The sequence below is a fragment of the Eublepharis macularius genome, chromosome 4 (genome assembly GCF_028583425.1).
Source record: "Eublepharis macularius isolate TG4126 chromosome 4, MPM_Emac_v1.0, whole genome shotgun sequence".
NCBI lineage: Eukaryota > Metazoa > Chordata > Lepidosauria > Squamata > Eublepharidae > Eublepharis > Eublepharis macularius.
In genome coordinates, this window is record NC_072793.1 from 69,945,175 (window position 1) to 69,962,668 (window position 17,494).

A 17,494-nucleotide genomic window follows, 5' to 3' on the forward strand; every position below is an offset into this window, starting at 1 on the left:
CGCCGTCTGTGTGCAGTGAGCTTGGACAGGGTTGTTTGTTTAGCAAGGGGTTTCCATCTGCAAATCATGGCCACGTTTGCTTACCTCTCCTGAGAGGATGGTGAAACAACTATTTGGAGGAGGCAAGGCAAGGGTTCGGGTGGCTTTATGCCTCCTGTGGGGTGCTATGGCCTAAGCAGAGGCTTGGCCTTAGCGGTGGCAGGTAGGAATTGGGAAATATGAGTGGGCCGGTGACCACCCTTGGCATATACCCATTGGTGGGGACTGGGGTCTGTCAGGAGCAGCTGGCTGCTGTAGGGCCCAGTTGCGAGGTCAGACACTGTGGTGGGGAACCCCTGGACAAGCCAATCCCCTCTTGCAGCTGTACGGCCGGGTGGGGGAGCTTTAAGAGGGTGAACCACTTAACCAGGCTGGCCGGGCCCCAGCCATACCATGGATGGCTCGCACCTGGGGCTGTCGGGGGGTCGCCCATACAGGTCAGGGCGGAGGTCCTGGAGTGACCCCAGGGCCCGACCTGCGCCGCTAGTTAGGCCTTTGCCGTGCTGACAAATATGTTGTTATAATTTAATAAAGCAGCCCTTTAATTCCCAACACTTGTGTCTGCCTCTTCATTCCGACTGGGGGGGCAAAAAGACTGTTTTATTTCTTTTCCTCAGTAGAAAGTTTGTAGTTCTTCATTGTGTTAATTGAGCAAGCAAATCTGAATAAGCATCCATTCATATAACCATATAGACACATGCTGATCATTTTAAATTAATGTATTCAGTGATTCCTTGTACATATTAAGTTTACTGTGTACAGAATCATAAAGAACCCACTTTTAACACACAATCAGTCTCATCTATATTTAGGAAATCTTTTCAGTGACACACAAGAAACATAATCTTGTGTGCCACTTAGCACACCAACTGGCTCATCATGGTTGAGAGAAACCAAATGTGCAGAGCAATTTCAACTGACCACCTAATTTCATGCAAAGCAATCTTTAAGTCTTACAATAAATGCTTTTAAAGTTTTTGGATTTTAAAGCTTTGCTTTTAAAAATATGTTCACTACACATGTAACCAATTACAGTTAGCAAAGCAAAGTGAAGGAGATGTTAAAGTAAACCCTCTTTTGTAGCATTCTAAGTGCTTGTTTTCATATGAAATGCAGGGATAATTAGGCTCACTCATTTTCATGAGTGAAACAGGAATTTGCTTCTAAAATGGTTTTGTGGCGTCTCCCAACCTGCCATTTATTTCATAAACGTCCCAGCTCATTTATAACTGCTTTGTTAACCTTTTCTTTAAGAACATCATGATTGAAAACATTCCATAATGTATTATCCCAAAATTAAACATTATATTTCTTTGTATATACTAGAGCTACATGCCTTGAAAATTCATATTCAAGTTTAAACAAAGTTTCATTGTTATCCCATTAAGAGAATACTCCCCTACAGTTAATAAATTTGCCTAAATAATGTTAGATTAGCAAAATGACACTAATCCTATCATTACTGACATAGAGAACTTCAAAAAGGGGAAAGGAAAAATGTCTCAGTCCAGCTTTATATAGTGATATGGTTGGCCCAATTAAAGGTAGCTGCTTATTCTGCCCAGACTGAATGAGACCTCACATAAATAGGTCTAAGCTCCACTCTCCAGTTTCTAGACTTTCCTGATGAAAATGCAGTCAAGGGCATCAGATTGCTAAATGTCAGGCACCAACGGCTGGTTTAAGGACAAGAACATTTTGTCAGAGAAACCCAAGACTGAACTCTCAGAAACCTTTGATCGTTAGGAAATGAACCAGTGACCTCGTTCTAAGAAGCTCTGCAGTGTATTGCTAAACCCCTTGTTTCCCTGCTACAATTTCTGCCCTATGAATTTCCACAAAGCTGCCAGTACTCATTCTGAAGCAGTCCTTTTTTTCATTTCCCCCCTAATGACCAAGAATCTGCAACTACTGTCAATTAACAAGAACAGAGTCTGATCTCACAGCCTGAAACATGAGTTTCCAATCTTTGCTGTGCCAGCAAGCTGTCAAATCTGACAATAGGCAAGCGGTCAAGAAAGCAAACATCCCCATTCTTTTATCAACACCATATGGATGTATTTTGACTAGCATTCTGTAAGAGAGAAAACACAAGAGCACTAATGCAGCCCTTTCTTCAGTGGCAGAGGCATTCTTTGTGTTCCAGAGGAGGCTCCACTGTGATCATACCTTTATATTAAGCTTATAATACAGATCGTGAAACTAATAATAATTGTTCATGTATAGTACTTTAGAACATTCAGACCTGTAATGGAGGCCAGATTTGCGGAGGGGTGTGTGTGGAGAGTTAAGTGGCTTTCTTATATCCATGGCGGATGCAGCAGACTGCCTTGTTTATAGCTTTGCATTATAGCAAATTATAGCTTGGTCTTTGTAATATCTCTGCAATAGTAAACTAAAAACACAACTTTTTTTTGAGGAAGTAAGTAATTAAGACCTTCAAAAATCAAATAACTGCTTGTAAAGAATATATGAAGTAAAGGGTTCTGACTTCTAAATCCTTCTGGACAAGCATAGTTTTTGTTCCATATATATATAAAACTGTATTCTTACTTCATGGCTGTAATCTGAAAAAACAGTCCTCTAAAAAAGTAATGACAGAACTGTATATAACATGCAATTCGGCCCTTGGCATGAATCACATTGTTAATGTCAGGGTAATAATAACCTTCCACAAATCTCTATATATGCCTATAATTAAAGGGAAAAAAATCACAACTGATAGTTCACAGGGAGTGCCAGATAATAGACTTCCCTCTTTCTGTTTGCTTTTCGTCGCTTCTAAAACTGGTGGCCTTCTAACACTGACCAATTCTGTGATATCATGCCAGATTAAAAGAATGACTGATCATCTCCCTATTCCAGCCATACCTGGGATATAATTAAGCAAATTCAAGCAACGTTGAGACTGTGAACCTAAAAAAGAAAGACTCCTAGAAATTAAAAAATGTTGTTAATGCTACGATGGAAACTGGGGGGTTAGAAAAAACATTAATTGCTTATTTACAGAACAGTCGTAAGGGAATGGGGGAATGCTCAGGGAGCCAACTAGCCCCTATGCTAAAGTAGCTTATACCTACGCTGCCGTAAGCCTAATTTACATTGGTGGAGCTCCCTAGCGCTGCTCTGCCAGGGTATTGCACTAACAGGGTGCTCCCGTGGTCTGCCACCAGCAGGCCTTAAGTATAAATCCCTGTGCCATCATGGGAGTGGGTGGGCCAGGTGGTGGGGCGGGAGTTAGTCAGCTTCCTAAGCTGCTCCAGGATGGGTAATGTCCCCAAACAGGGGCAGAAAGTTATGCCATGAAAAAGGACAGCATAGTCCATTGGTGCCCATGCAATGGGAAAAGTTAACACCCCCTCCCCATGCACAGCCCCACTGAAAGGGCTTGGAGGAGCACAAGATGCTGACTAAAGCTGCAAACAATCCAGTCATGTCCCAGTGGCAGCCAAGCCCCCTCCTCAGCACCCAGTCATGCCCCCACCCTACATAACCCCTGGTCAGGATGCCCATGAACTCAGTAAGTAGGGGGTGTGGCATGGGCCCTGTCTGAGAGCTCCTTGCTGTGCGGACTTTGAGGCCAAGGCACTTTGGTGGTGGGAATAGCACAGAGTGGACACATTGCAAAATTTGGCAAGCAATTTGCACATACACCTCGAAGGAAGAGCTAAATCCAGAATGTTTTAATAACATCTCTCATTGCATAGCCCTAACAGGTACCCCATCTCCAGAGGCTTGACGCAAATGGGCGAGCACCCCCAAATGCTTGCCTCCACAACCAAACCTGGGGGCATGTTGGGGGGAAATGGCCTGACCCTGGCACTCTAGCCACCACAGTTCTGTACACATAGCAGAATTGTTTTCTATCCTTCATACCATGCATCCAATATATATCGCTCAACTTATCAATAGTTTGCTCTGTTAAACAAAAAAGTTGCCTTCTTCTTCTTATAAAATAGCAAATACGGTACAGAAAGGAAGAGCCCCATACCTGTGGTTCTGGCTCTACATTGACTCTGTAAGCTTGTGCTTTTCCATCTTCTAAAATATTAGGAGACCAAGTTTTGTTTTCAGCCCTGCAAAGAAAAAATATCCAAGTTTACTGTATAACAATACAGCTTGTAAACTTCTGTGCAGCAAATACAATACAGAATATGATAAAGATGGTACTGCAGAGTATATTCATACTACACAGACTGAACTGCACAATTTTCTTGAAAAGTGCTTGAAATATCCCATGATTACTACTGTGCTTTTTAACAGCTCTGATACGCTTCAAGTAGGATTACTGGCACCTAGGGATTTACTTACTTGCTATGGTTAAGAGACTGGGCTGCATTTAGATGTCACAAACAGGTGCCATTAAATTCCAGTTATGCACAAACACGCTGTCTCTGTGCTTGGATGAGCCCATTACTCTTCACTTACTCTCCCTACTTATTTTATGTATGGAGCCTTATGCAAAATTTCCTGGTCTGATTAAGTTCCAATTCATATAAAGTAGGTGCCTCAGTGGAGTCTGATTACTTCACACACACTGGAATTCTAAATCTCAGTTTTAGAACCCCATTTTGTGTGGAGTACACAAAACCCAAGTAAATGACAGTGTAATCCCTCCTCAGTGGGTTTAGGCGGGTATAGTTCTGCTTAGGATTCCATTGCTGTTGGCTGAACTTTCATTGCCTTCTAAGGATTAGGCATCATGGCTTGGCTCACATTCCATATTTCTCATTTTGGTAAATGAAAGAATTTAGGGAAGAATCAAGAGTTTTCTTTGCATAGCACAGAACTTTCCATTCAGCCTTAGCAGTCTTGCACATGACATTTTGGAAAATGTTATGAACCTTGTTCCTGATAGTTAAAACTCACTGTTGCTGACAAGAAACATTTATTGGATGTGATTCCTGAATCCTGATCTTCCCAACACCAAGAGGAATTTAGTTTAATTGTTGGGATTCATACAGGAATAAATATAGGGTAAGAACCTATGAAATAGTACATAGGATTTTTAACAGAAACTCTGAAATACTTCATCCTTTGGGGGCCTAAAGTAAAGTCTACATTAATATTGTAATAGGAATCCTTCAACATCTACATGTCTAAAACATCTTGAATGATTTCTCATATAATGTGGTTTTTAATTTTGGATTTTATTGAACAATGCAACTCAATTCGGCCATCCCAGCCTATGGCAACAGCTACTCAGGCCGTGGCTGCTCTTTGCCTCCTCAGAAGGAGGAAAGCGGAAGGAGCGCCCTGGCATCCAGGGCTCAGCATTGGGGGCGGAGTCTGTAGCCTTAGCTGGCTTCTCCGCCCTGTTGCCTTCAGTTGTGCCTCGTGCTTGGCCTGAGCAAAGCTCATCTCAAGCTCTCTCAGCCAAGCTCCTCTGAGGTTGGTTTTACCGAAAGCCCTCAGGGCTAGGCAGCAGTAGCTGCCTTGGAGAAGCTGTGATATTCCCCTGCTTGCTACTTTCAAACTTCAAGAGGAGAGCCAGGGCCCAGCACACCAGGCTCACAGGTTTGGCAGAGACTTTTTTTTCTTATTTACATTTGAGACCTGTTGTCTACCAGTCAGGAGGGATTGAAGCAGGTTTAAACACAGCCCCTACAGATCTCTGGCCTACCTAGGCTCCTCTCCTCTCCTCTCCCCTCCCCCCACCCAGCATTTTACTTTGTTGGGAGAGAGTATTTCCAGTAGCAGCATTAATTCATACATTATTGCTACTGGCCTAGCAGGGTGGATGCTGGTAGCTTCTCTCCCCTCCCCCCGGTCTATGCTTTTCCTTCCCCTGCCATTTACACTTACTTGGGAAGGAGGATTTCCAGCAGTAATAACTCGGCCTAAGGCCTTCAGGCAGCAGGGGCCATTTTGCAGGAGGGCTTGGCAGTTTATTCAGTTGGGTGCAGCCATTTTGAGAGTGGCACCTAGTGACCTTAGCCTCCTGGCAGTGCAGCCATGTTATGAAGGCATCTACATTATTCACAACTCCAAGAGTGGCCATTTTGAGTGTGGCCTGATTTGCCTCCTGCTTACTAGCAGTAGCAGTCATTTTGGTGGGGCTTATGGAGCCACCTGCAGACTCATCCTTTGAGGAGGATGAAGAGACCAAAGGGATGAAGGAAATACTGGGCTATTAGTGTCTATCAGTCAGGAGGGCTGAGGCAGGGTTAGGCCCAGCCCCCACAGGCCTCCAGCCTATCTAGGCCTCCCCCACTCCATTGTTTTACTTTACTTGGAGAGAGCACTTACAGCAACAGGAGTGGATTGCAGCCATCTGAGGGGCAGATTGCTTCACACCTGGGCTGGTAGCACACATTATTGCTTTCTCATTCATGCCACCAATGGCATATTGCGTTATGGCATCTGTTTTAGCAAGTACTGGGTTTTTGCGCAAAGAAAAAGAGGCACTGAAGGGTGACAAGAAGTTAACCGTTTGATTGTCAGTGTGTGGGATTTGATGAATAACATTTCATTTATAAGAAACAGAACAAATTGCAGAATGCAGAAAACTGCAAAGTTGTCACACGGGGCACAGAAGTCTAAGATGTTATCTGTCCTTTCTGACAGTTTAGTGCAACTAACGGATGGTAGCTGATCTGAGCTAGCCTGCCTTAATCCAGTCCGGTTGCATGGCAGTGAACCGATTGACAAAGTTGGGTCCATATGGCCTGGGAGGATTGTTCAGCACCCCTGGCAGCGACAGGTCTGGCAAATGGTAGAAAACAACATGGATATGGCTGAAGGAGGCTGGTTGTTGGAGTCTGGGCCGGTAGCAGTGGCAGTGCAACCACCTGATAAGGAGGTAATGGGAGCATCTGCCATGCTGGTGGTGAGGGAAGCAGATTCCAGATTATAGAGTGCATGGCTGTGAGGCAGTATCTATGGCAGGTATCTGATGGTCAGTGATGATAGGTCCATTTGGCCCTGGCTGGGGTATGCTTGGCCATTGGGGGCCTTGTGGGTCAGTCCCTGCCTCCTTATCCTGTGGCTCTTTCCGCTCAACATGGCCTGGCTAGCACATCCCAGGATTAGTGTGCACTGGTAATGTGAATGGGCTTATATGGTGGGGTAGCTCAGGTGCTGTCCACTCAAGTTCCTATCAGCACACACCCTTCATTGAAGCACTGACTGGCCATGTCATGCCTATCCAGGTCCCTCAGGGATGGCTTCACTCCACCATATCCTGCCCTAGGTGGCTAAGTGTGGGTGCTGGTCCATCTGGGAGAAGCCCAGCAGTAGTCTGGTATGTTGACCCAGCCCTATACTACTGAAGGTTACCTCAGCAGCATGGAGCATCTCCCAAATGTGCCAAGGCCTTGTTTTGGGGAAGAATGTTCCTATGGATGGAAGCTCCCTCCTTTCTGGCTGGTCTCCCCCACTTTTTGGTCAGGTACCAGACAGCCTGCTGTAGTTCATCACCCTTCCCACCCAGAGAAGCCCAGTAAATGATGCCTGTGCGGACACATGCTTCGACTGGGCCATCAGGTTATCAGCGGTGTGCAGTTGGCACAGAAAGGCGATACTGAGTTGGCATTTTGCCTCCTCTGGCTCCTGCCTGTGGACTCTTTGCTTTTGGGTTGTCATTCAAGTGCCATCCTTACAGGGGCAGGGCTCTGCCAACCAGGTGCTCTGTCTCAGGTGTGACTTTTGGCTGCTTCAGCCCTTTTTTTGAGGGGGCATGTAACACTCACCCACGACCTTAACAAGGCCATGATTATCCCACAGTTTCCATATCTCAGTCTTAGGATTACAGCAGGCATGTGGGAGGACCTCCAAGTATGGGGGTTTCTCAACTCCTTTAATGGAGTCACTTTATGGAGGGAGGCCTGTTGCTAGTTGGTGTGCTTTAGGCCTTCTCCGATGCCTGCTTGAAGGTCTTTTGATGGTGGCCCTAGTTAGCTTGCCCTTGAGGCCAGAGGATCCCTTGCCCGGATTCCTCAGGATTCCTCCCCCCCAGGAAAGCAGAGGTATACAGGGCAATCTAGTTTGCCATTTTACCCACTTTCAATGGGCTTTTAATACTGCTGTACACCTGTTTAGGTGGAGAGGAGGCATGGCAACTTTGGTTTAGTGTGCCTCCCAGCTTTGATACGACACCTTTTTTTGGGCTGTTCTGCCTTGTTATGGCCTAATCCCTTAAGAATGGGTCATGAGGAGCCTTTATGGCTCATGACACAAATCTTACAGGTGACGTGTTTGCAAATGAGACAAAGGCAGTGGGGCTTAGGAGGCTATTGGGCCCCAGGGTGGTCAGGAGCTATGCCTAGGGGTCCCCTTGGCCGGTACATGGAGGTCCAGCAATAGGATGTGACCATTCTGACATGCATGGCACACCCTCATCTCAGTGCCCAAGTGGTCTGGTGGCTGGAGGGGAGATGTAGTTCTCTGCCTCGCCTCCTGGTCATTTAGGTGCGGTCCTCCACCTCACATTCATTCACTGCGTGGTTATGACCTTTGCTCAAAGGGCATGGCTCTTTTCTTACAGGCTCACACAGGCTTGCAGCACCCAGGCAAGTAGTGGCCTCATAGTTTGAGGGGAGGTGCGGTCCTCCGCCTCATGTCCTGGTCATTCACCGTGTGGTAATGACCTTGGCTCACAAGGCATGGCCCTTTCCTTACAGGCTCACGCAGGCTTGCACCACCCAGGCAAGTAGTGGCCTGAGGGTTTGATGGGAGGTGCGGACCTCTGCCTCACATTGGTCATTTACCACGTGGTAATGACCTTGGCTCACACATCCTGGTTGTTCATTTGGGAGGTAATGACCTGGGTTTGATGAAGGGCATGGTCCTGTCTTGGCAGGTGCAGGATGATTTGCTGGAGAATAGCAAGCATTGGCCCAGTGTCCTGATTTTTTGGTCTGCAATGCTTCTGCGCCAGGTGTGACGGGATGCATTGGACCACAACGCTTTAGAACAGGCTAGGCGAAAGGCCAACAGAGCCCTATTCAGGGCTATGATGGGAGGTTGGGGATTTATTTGCCCCATCTGCAAATTTGGGCCAAGTTTGCAGACCTCTACCAAGGGTGTACACCTTTCTACAAGAGGCAATAGTGTATTTTTGAACAACCTGCAGCAAGGGCTTAGGTTGGCTTTAAGCCATTTGTGGGACGCTGAGGCCTAAGCATTTATGTTTATATTTAAAAACAGAATATAAAATCACTGAATGCCTCCTTTTTAGTGGTTTACTTTTGGGAGGAGAAAATATCTAAATAGGCTGGGGATGAGTGGAAATAACTTACTCATTTGATAGTAAAATCAAAAAGAGTCTAGTAGCACCTTTACTACCACAGACTAACACGGCTAACTTCTCTGCATCATTTGATAGTGGCAGCATGCATATATTTTCTGCACATGATTAGTTTAACATTTGCTGGTGCAGCAGGCAAGACTCAAACTCTGATAGCTATTGCAACCCACTGGTAAGTATACTTCTTAATAAGACCACCCCTGACTATGCCTACTAGCAAAGAAAGAATTATGTTCGGAAAGACAAATGATACAAACTAATAAATCTTTCCATGGTGGTAGGAAGAATGCCACTATTGTTAGTTACCCACAAGCCACAACTCTAACAAGGATGTAGTCTTGCCCAAAGGTAATTAAAATTAATTCTATTGTGATCAACAATAACTTTAATTTATTTAGGTGCTTAAAATCAGGAAAAATGTTGTTGGAATTTAGGTTTGGAGTTTATAAAGAAAAGTTTAAATTATGTGGCTTAAACCTGACAGAATTCTTCGCTATCAGCATTTTTTCTTTTACTTGAACACATTGGGAACTGACCTGATTCAGTGAGGTAAGGAACTGGCCCAATCCATAAAACTGTTTGGAATAAGCTGTAGTGAGCCAAATCCTGATCTCAATTTGACTGTAAAGCTCTTGGTAAAATTATTCCTGATTTACAACTGTGTATAAGAAAACAAGAGACAGCCCCTGGAGAACAACTATGAAAATCTTTCCATCTAGCCATGTCTGAATCACCAAAGAAATGTGTTACTTCAGCTTAATTGTATTGGACCATGGGGCAGACCTATACTAGGTCTGTTGATGACTGCGTATCAATGGTATCAAATTCTTTTTGCCCATTTCAACAGACTGTAGAAAATATGGACACATCTACAGCCTTATACCCTCAAATATAAGGCTTCTGTGTCTATTCAACTATAATTTGCAGAATTCTACACACCTGAATGCAGGATACTTGCTGCTTAAAGCATCCCCATACAGATGCTTGGTTATCTCATCTTGAAGACCTCCAAAGTGGTCAGCTTGCTTCCCAGATACAGAGTGCCTGCATTATGTTTTCTTGGTAACTTCCTGGTTTCCATGGTAACCTCCAAACTGGACTATGCCTTAAAGGCAACATCTGCCCCCACCTTTAGAATGTATATAAACTGAGTTAACTTTATTTATACTGCATGTTTTCAACATATGTTAAAGAAAAAAAAAAAGAAAAAGCCTATCTACAAAAACCTAAATTAGCTTTCTATTTCAACGCACAGCAAATTTCATGTCTCACTTTTACATTTGTTTAACTTATTAACTAAAGTCAATTAAAATCCTTTTAGCTATGTTAAAAGCTCACTAAAATTTGTGGGTGTGCAGAAATCATTACTTCCTGTCAATGATGCTGTTTTACTCTTCTAGAACTTGCTTTTCTTTAATGTCAGCTACAAAATACAGGTAAAAATAATTCAGCTTGTGCTAATGTAATTTTTAGTATTTGATTCCCTAGTTTATGATGAACCTAGTGAGCATGACTGAACAGAAATTGGAGGGGGGAGTTGGAGCAGGTTATCAAGGGAAGACTGGACTTCCCAGAGGATCATTGCCCTGGGCCCATCTACTCCTAAGGACTAGCAAGGAAAAGCATGAAAGTGGCTGTTTTTGCCCTGCTGGCCCACCATGGTGAGGCCAGTGGGAAGAGCATGGCCTCACTCAGCTTTGATCTTTGCCAGCCTAAGCTTGGTGCAGCCAGCAAGGAAGAGAACAAATATGGTGGTACCCAGCTTCCCTCTGTGACAAGAAGCACAAGCACAGCGGGACCTGACTTTGCCCTGCTGGTTCAGGCACAGCCCACAAGAATGACCACAGGTATGCTGTTCCAGCCTAGGCTTGATGTAGCTGGCAAAAAAGAGCACAGATGCATCAGCTTTGCTCTGTGAAGAGAAGCACAGACAGGGTGGCATCCAGTTTGGATTGTGAGGAGCAGCATGAGCATGGCTTCAGCCTGTGAGGAAAACAATAGCCACAGCAGCACCACTTGAGTTTGCCCTGTCAACCTTTGTGTGGTACAGCCAACAAGGTGGGGCATGGCAACACCTCCTTTCTCTTCAGCTGGCTATGGGGGATTCCCTGAGGTGAGGGGGCATGGCAGCGGAAGGGGGTGTGGCCCTTTCCAGGGCTGTTTTGGCCTCTCAACCCATCTTTGCACATTACTGGGCCTGCTCCACGGCACTGATGTGGCAATGCACAACCCCTTGTCAGTCACCACTGTATATGCACAAGGCCATGCTGTGAGCATAGGGAGTTGCCTTTTCCATCTTAATCATAAGGAAGTGACAATGAATATTTGGAAGCTCACTTTGTGACATTTGGTAGGTAAAGCTGAATAAAGACTTCACAGGATAATCATTGAATTTTACGTGTTCCAATTGTATGGTGAATTTCACTTGCTGCTGCCTGTCGAAGTAAGCATTTCTTTGGTTGTTGTGGGTTTTCCGGGCTGTATTGCCGTGGTCTTGGCATTGTAGTTCCTGACGTTTCGCCAGCAGCTGTGGCTGGCATCTTCAGAGGTGTAGCACCAAAAGACAGAGATCTCTCAGTGTCACAGTGTGGAAAAGATGTAGGTCATTTGTATCTACTCAGGAGGGGTGGGGTTGAGCTGAGTCATCCTGTAAGGGTTTCCCAGGGTGTGGAATGCTAATGGCGGGAGGCTTCACTGTATCCTGAGGAGGTTCTTTTGCATCCTGGGTTTGATTGCTCTTCGGATTTCATTTCTGGAGTAGCCATTTGCCTGAAGTGCGTGGTTTAGATGATTAATTTCCTCATTGAGAAAGTGCGGCTCACATATCCGTCTTGCACGATCCACTAATGTTTTCATTATGCCTCTTTTCTGTCGGGGGTGGTGATTGGAGTTTTTGTGTAAGTACCGATCAGTGTGAGTTGGTTTCCTGTAGACCTTGTGACCTAACTGAAAGTTTGCTTTGCGGATGACCAGGGTATCCAGGAATGGGAGTTTTCCCTCGATTTCTTTCTCCATTGTGAATTGTATGTTCAGGTGGATGTTGTTGAGATGATTCAAAAACCCCATCAATTCTTCCTCCCCATGGCTCCAAATGATAAATGTATCATCCACAAACCGGAACCATACACTAGGTTTGTGGAACCATACACTAGGTTTCAGAAATGAAATCCGAAGAGCAATCAAACCCAGGATGAATCAAACAACCAAGGAAAAACAGTCTCCTACAGGAAAAGTGTTTTTGCCATATATCAAAGGAATTACTGATCAGATGGGAAAGCTTATGAAAAAGCATAACCTTCAAGCAGTATTCAGACCCACCCGAAAAATACAACAGATGCTACGATCAGCAAAAGACAGTAGAGACCCCCTCACCTCTGCAGGAGTATACCGTATACCCTGCAGCTGTGGACAAGTTTACATCGGGACCACAAAGCGTAGCATCCAGACAAGAATAAAAGAACATGAAAGACACTGCAGACTTGGACAACCTGAAAAATCAGCAGTGGCTGAACATAGCCTAACTCAAACAGGGCACAGTATCTTATTCCAGGACACCAAAATACTGGACAACACTTCCAACTACTTTGTCAGACTGCACAGGGAAGCCATTGAAATTCACAAGCATAAGCAAAACTTCAACAGGAAAGAAGAAACCTTAAGAATGAACAGAGCATGGTTTCCAGTTCTGAAAAACACCAGGCTAACAAAACATTCTATCCCCGACAATAGCCCTGCAGAGAAGATTAGCCCATCAAGTACCAATCCATATGCAAAAGAACCTCCTCAGGATACAGTGAAGCCTCCCGCCATTAGCATTCCACACCCTGGGAAACCCTTACAGGATGACTCAGCTCAACCCCACCCCTCCTGAGTAGATACAAATGACCTACATCTTTTCCACACTGTGACACTGAGAGATCTCTGTCTTTTGGTGCTACACCTCTGAAGATGCCAGCCACAGCTGCTGGCGAAACGTCAGGAACTACAATGCCAAGACCACGGCAATACAGCCCGGAAAACCCACAACAACCATCGTTCTCCGGCCGTGAAAGCCTTCGACAATACAAGCATTTCTTTGCTTGATCCTTGGCTTGACTTACCAGAGGGAAGAAGTCAGTTGGGTCCAGAAGTTGATTAATGTGTCTTTGAAAGAGGGGACTGCTCCAACTACCTTCAGGGAAGCAACTGAGAGGTTTCTGAAGAAGCCTTCCTTTGTGCCTATTAAATGCAAATATCCTTCTTTTGATCTAGGCGACCAAATGAGCAGCAGAGGTTGAGCTCCAGACTTTCATAGGTGGTTGTCTGGAACCATTTCAGTATGTTTTCTAAGCCAGTTTTGGAACTAAATTTGCCTTGATCACTCTGAGCTTATTTAACAAACATCTTTAGTAAATCTTCCTTGCCTGCTTACTTGGATCTGATTTTGCGGCCAAAAGTTATTAAATGAATGCATTTTACATGTCTCATGTAGTCTATACTGTATATAGGATAGTTCCCACCAGCTAGAAAACACCAGAGAGAATTATTTGGATTATTAGCCACAGCAACATCCAATTAAATGCCCCATCAATCTTTCTGAAGGTATATTTTCTTTTTGTCTTAATCAGTCTTCTTGAATAAAATGGTTGATGGCCAGTGCCACTAGTGTGCTTTAAAACACACACAGACACAAGAAGGAAATTCTGTGATTCACTTTGTGGCTCCCTTTCTGGAAATTTGAGATTGTCACAAATACTAACAGTTTCCATATCTAACAATAATACTGTGTTGCATGGAGCAAACATTCTCTAAGGAGCAGCAAATACACCACCTAAATAAATGGATTATGCCTGTGGTTTTAAACTGCTGTGAATTGTAACTGGCGCCTGTCCTTCACTAAGGAAGTGGCTGTCAGGAGCACGCACATCAATTACCCCAGTATCTCAGTTATGAATCACACACTGAACTACACAGGATTATTACTGATGTGCTCCTAGTACAGAGCTTCCAGTTATGGCTCTTCCTAGGGAACTGAGAGCCAAATTCAAACCCATATAGTTTCCACACTGCAAATAGAGTACACGATTGAATCAAGTATTCTTTACATACCCCCATCCAACTACTGACCCTGCTTAGCTTCTGAGATCGGGCAATAATATGCCACCTTCCTTCCCGCATGGCTCCTAGTCTACATTTTACCCCTTAACATCCTGCCCTCGGATTTGAGGGTTCTGAGTCCTAACATCTGCTATTTTTCATGGGAATGTCTAGGTAATTCTTCACATGTTACATCAGTAGCCACAAATGAATCATTTCCATAGACTGGCTGTGCTTAGGAACTGGTCAGAATTTCCCCTCAACTTTAAATCAGAACAAATAGACTACTGTTTTATTATTATCCACTACACAGAGCTAGCATTTAGAAGTATTTCATATATCCATAGTGTAAGCATGATGCCCTTAAAATCAGTGGGAGTGCAGTCTTTGGCCACCTCACACATTGCATTTTTCAAAGTATACCTAAGATGAACACATGATGCTACCTTATACTGAGTGAGACCAATGGTCCCCCAAGTTTAGTATTGTCTACTCCAGTGTTTCCCAGCTTTTTTCTCATGGAGGAACCCCTAAATAATTTTTTCAAATCCTGAGGAACCTCTACCTAGGAAAACATTTACAGGCTGGAAAAAGTTGATGGAAGAGAGAGCAATTCAATTACTGTTAATTATTATCAAGAACATTTGTTTGTAAGGAGCTGCTACACACACGCGCACACACACACCAGCTTACATAACCTTAATAACTACAACTTTTCTAGGGATTTTTGAATTTTTTACAGTATTTAAACATTTTACTTCATTTATTCCATGATTTCTCACAAAACCCCTATGATGTCCCGTGAAATCCCAAGGTTCCCCAGAACCCTGGTTGGGAAACACTGGTCTTCTCAGACTGGCTGCATGCAAAGCAGATGCTCTACCACTGAATCACAGCTCTCTGTGGCTTATCTCCAAAGGTGATTGGCTGGTAGCTCTCTGTTCTCCAGCTTTGCAAGAATTGACTGGAAGGGGGAAATTGTGTTGCCTGGGAAATCAGTAGACAAAACAAGAAGCCTGCTGCATTGCGGATGGCAAGCACCCTAACATGAAATACAACTTGGATTTTTCAGAGGGGGATTTCATAATACCTAAGCAATTTGTGTTACTGTTCTAGAAAATGGTTGTAACAACAGCAATCAGTGATTTTCATGTATCGTTTCAGATCAAGAATTCTGTAACACACAGCTCTACTCCCTTCAAGTTTGCTGGCAAACACAAAGAATTCTGGGAAGGAGAGCTGCCTTATACGTGCACACTTTTACATGTAAGCCTGCCTTTGTCTCTGAGTAATGTGTGAAATAGCCTAAATAGTTAAAGAGCATTTTGGTACAGTATTTATTTACCCCCACTTTTTTGTTTGAAATTCAAGGTGCCATACATAAATTGCCTAGGCAGTCTCCCATGTAGGCAATGACCTGGTTCAAACCTAATTAGCTTCAATAAGATTGTGAAGGCATAATTGATGCTGCTGCTTCCTGGAACCTTCCTGGGAGCTTCTATCAATGGACGGAAGATGTATTAAACAGTGTGCTTTTTAGAATATAGTTACAAATATAGAAGCAATAAGAACAGCTTCACTCTCTTGAAAATGGTTCAACGACCATTTCCTATTTGGCTATAAATAGGGAATGGGCCTCACAAATCTTATTTGCAAGAATGTAAAGAGGAAACTTTATCTCAGGATAGCATCAGGTTCAAATGTACACCTTTGCCTCACTATGTTATTTGCCATGGCTGGGGAAAATATGCTGTTATTTAAACCTCTATTTTCTAGCAGCAGCCTTTAATAACATACAGATTAGAAAATTATGAATAAGGTTTTATTTTAAGCTTTGGTATAGATTTGTTTGGTATAGAAACCTCTTGAAACAGAAGGTGAAACATGGCAACCTAAGGTTTTAGTACCAGAAGAAAAGGAGATCGCTCATGAAAGAAGATCTAGAAAACTGCAATGAAGACTACTAGCCCTTGAAGGTCATGATTTACAGCTGGGATGGCATGCATTTGTATGGTATGGGAAGACAGTTGACATAAATATTTTAAAAACCACATGATAAGGAAATCCCTCATGACAATATGGGAAAAAATTGCACCGCAAATATATGAGAAGACCCCTTAATGGGTCTCCCCATTAGAAGCATTCACCCAACCAAATGTATGTTCGGCAAGTAAAATTATTAGATATAAAGAGTTGTTAGACGATAAAGGACTTTTAAAAACGAAAGAAGAACTACAAAACCAAGATGTTAATTTAGACTGGTGGTCAAGAGTTCAGATTGAATCCAGATACAACAAAGACAAAAAAATGGGGGGCTTTTATCTAGAACAAAAAGAGTTGGAAAAACTGTTATGTGATTCAGATGAAAAGTTGATAAAGAAAATGTATATCTTCCTAATGGAAATGAAAGAAAATGAAGGGGTGGAGAAATGTAGAAGATTATGGATACAGAACTTAGGTAATGATATTGACCAAGTACAGTGGAATAAGATATGGAAAGTAAATGTTAAAATAACTAAATCTGCCGTGTTTAAAGAGAATTTATATAAGATGTTCCATAGATGGTATCTAACACCAGATAGACTGGCTAAAATGTTTAAAAATATGTCAAAAAAGTGTTGGAAATATAAAGAAGGTATAGGGACATTTTTCCACATGTGGTGGTCCTGCAAAAAAGTGCATAGATATTGTATAATGGTACATAAGTTATTACAAAATATCTTACAGATATCAATTCCTTTGAAATCAGAAATTTTTCTATTAAACTGTATGCCGGAAAAATAATAAAAAATATTTAAAAAGAAAAAAGAAAACTACAATGAAATATGCAAGCTGCGAGATGTAAAGGTATATGGCTATATTATGTACCTTTATGCCTAGAATCAACAGTGATTAGGGATCCCATTCCCCCAGTTGGGGGATCCCCTGCTCTCATCCTTTACCCCCTGCCCCCACTCATCCGGCCAGCAGGGGAAGAAAGGTGTGGGAATGGGCTTCTCCTGGGAGTGATGTCATTGTGCTGCCCCGAGAGCACATGCACAGTTTGCAGTGGGCTGATTTGGGCCCATATGAGGCCCAAATCGGCCCATTGCAAAGTGTGCGTGTGCTCCTGCACCCGTGCGGTAACATCAC

General features: G+C 43.5%; 1 protein-coding gene across 1 annotated transcript in view; it reads right to left on the minus strand.

Moving 5' to 3' along the window:
- PDLIM4 (PDZ and LIM domain 4) overlaps nucleotides 1–17,494 on the minus strand; it is a 90,254-nt gene that overhangs the window by 43,244 nt on the left and 29,516 nt on the right. The window contains exon 3 of the mRNA XM_054977250.1: nucleotides 4,031–4,115. Within this exon, the coding sequence (XP_054833225.1) occupies nucleotides 4,031–4,115 (85 nt within the window). The remainder of the gene's footprint in view (nucleotides 1–4,030; nucleotides 4,116–17,494) is intronic.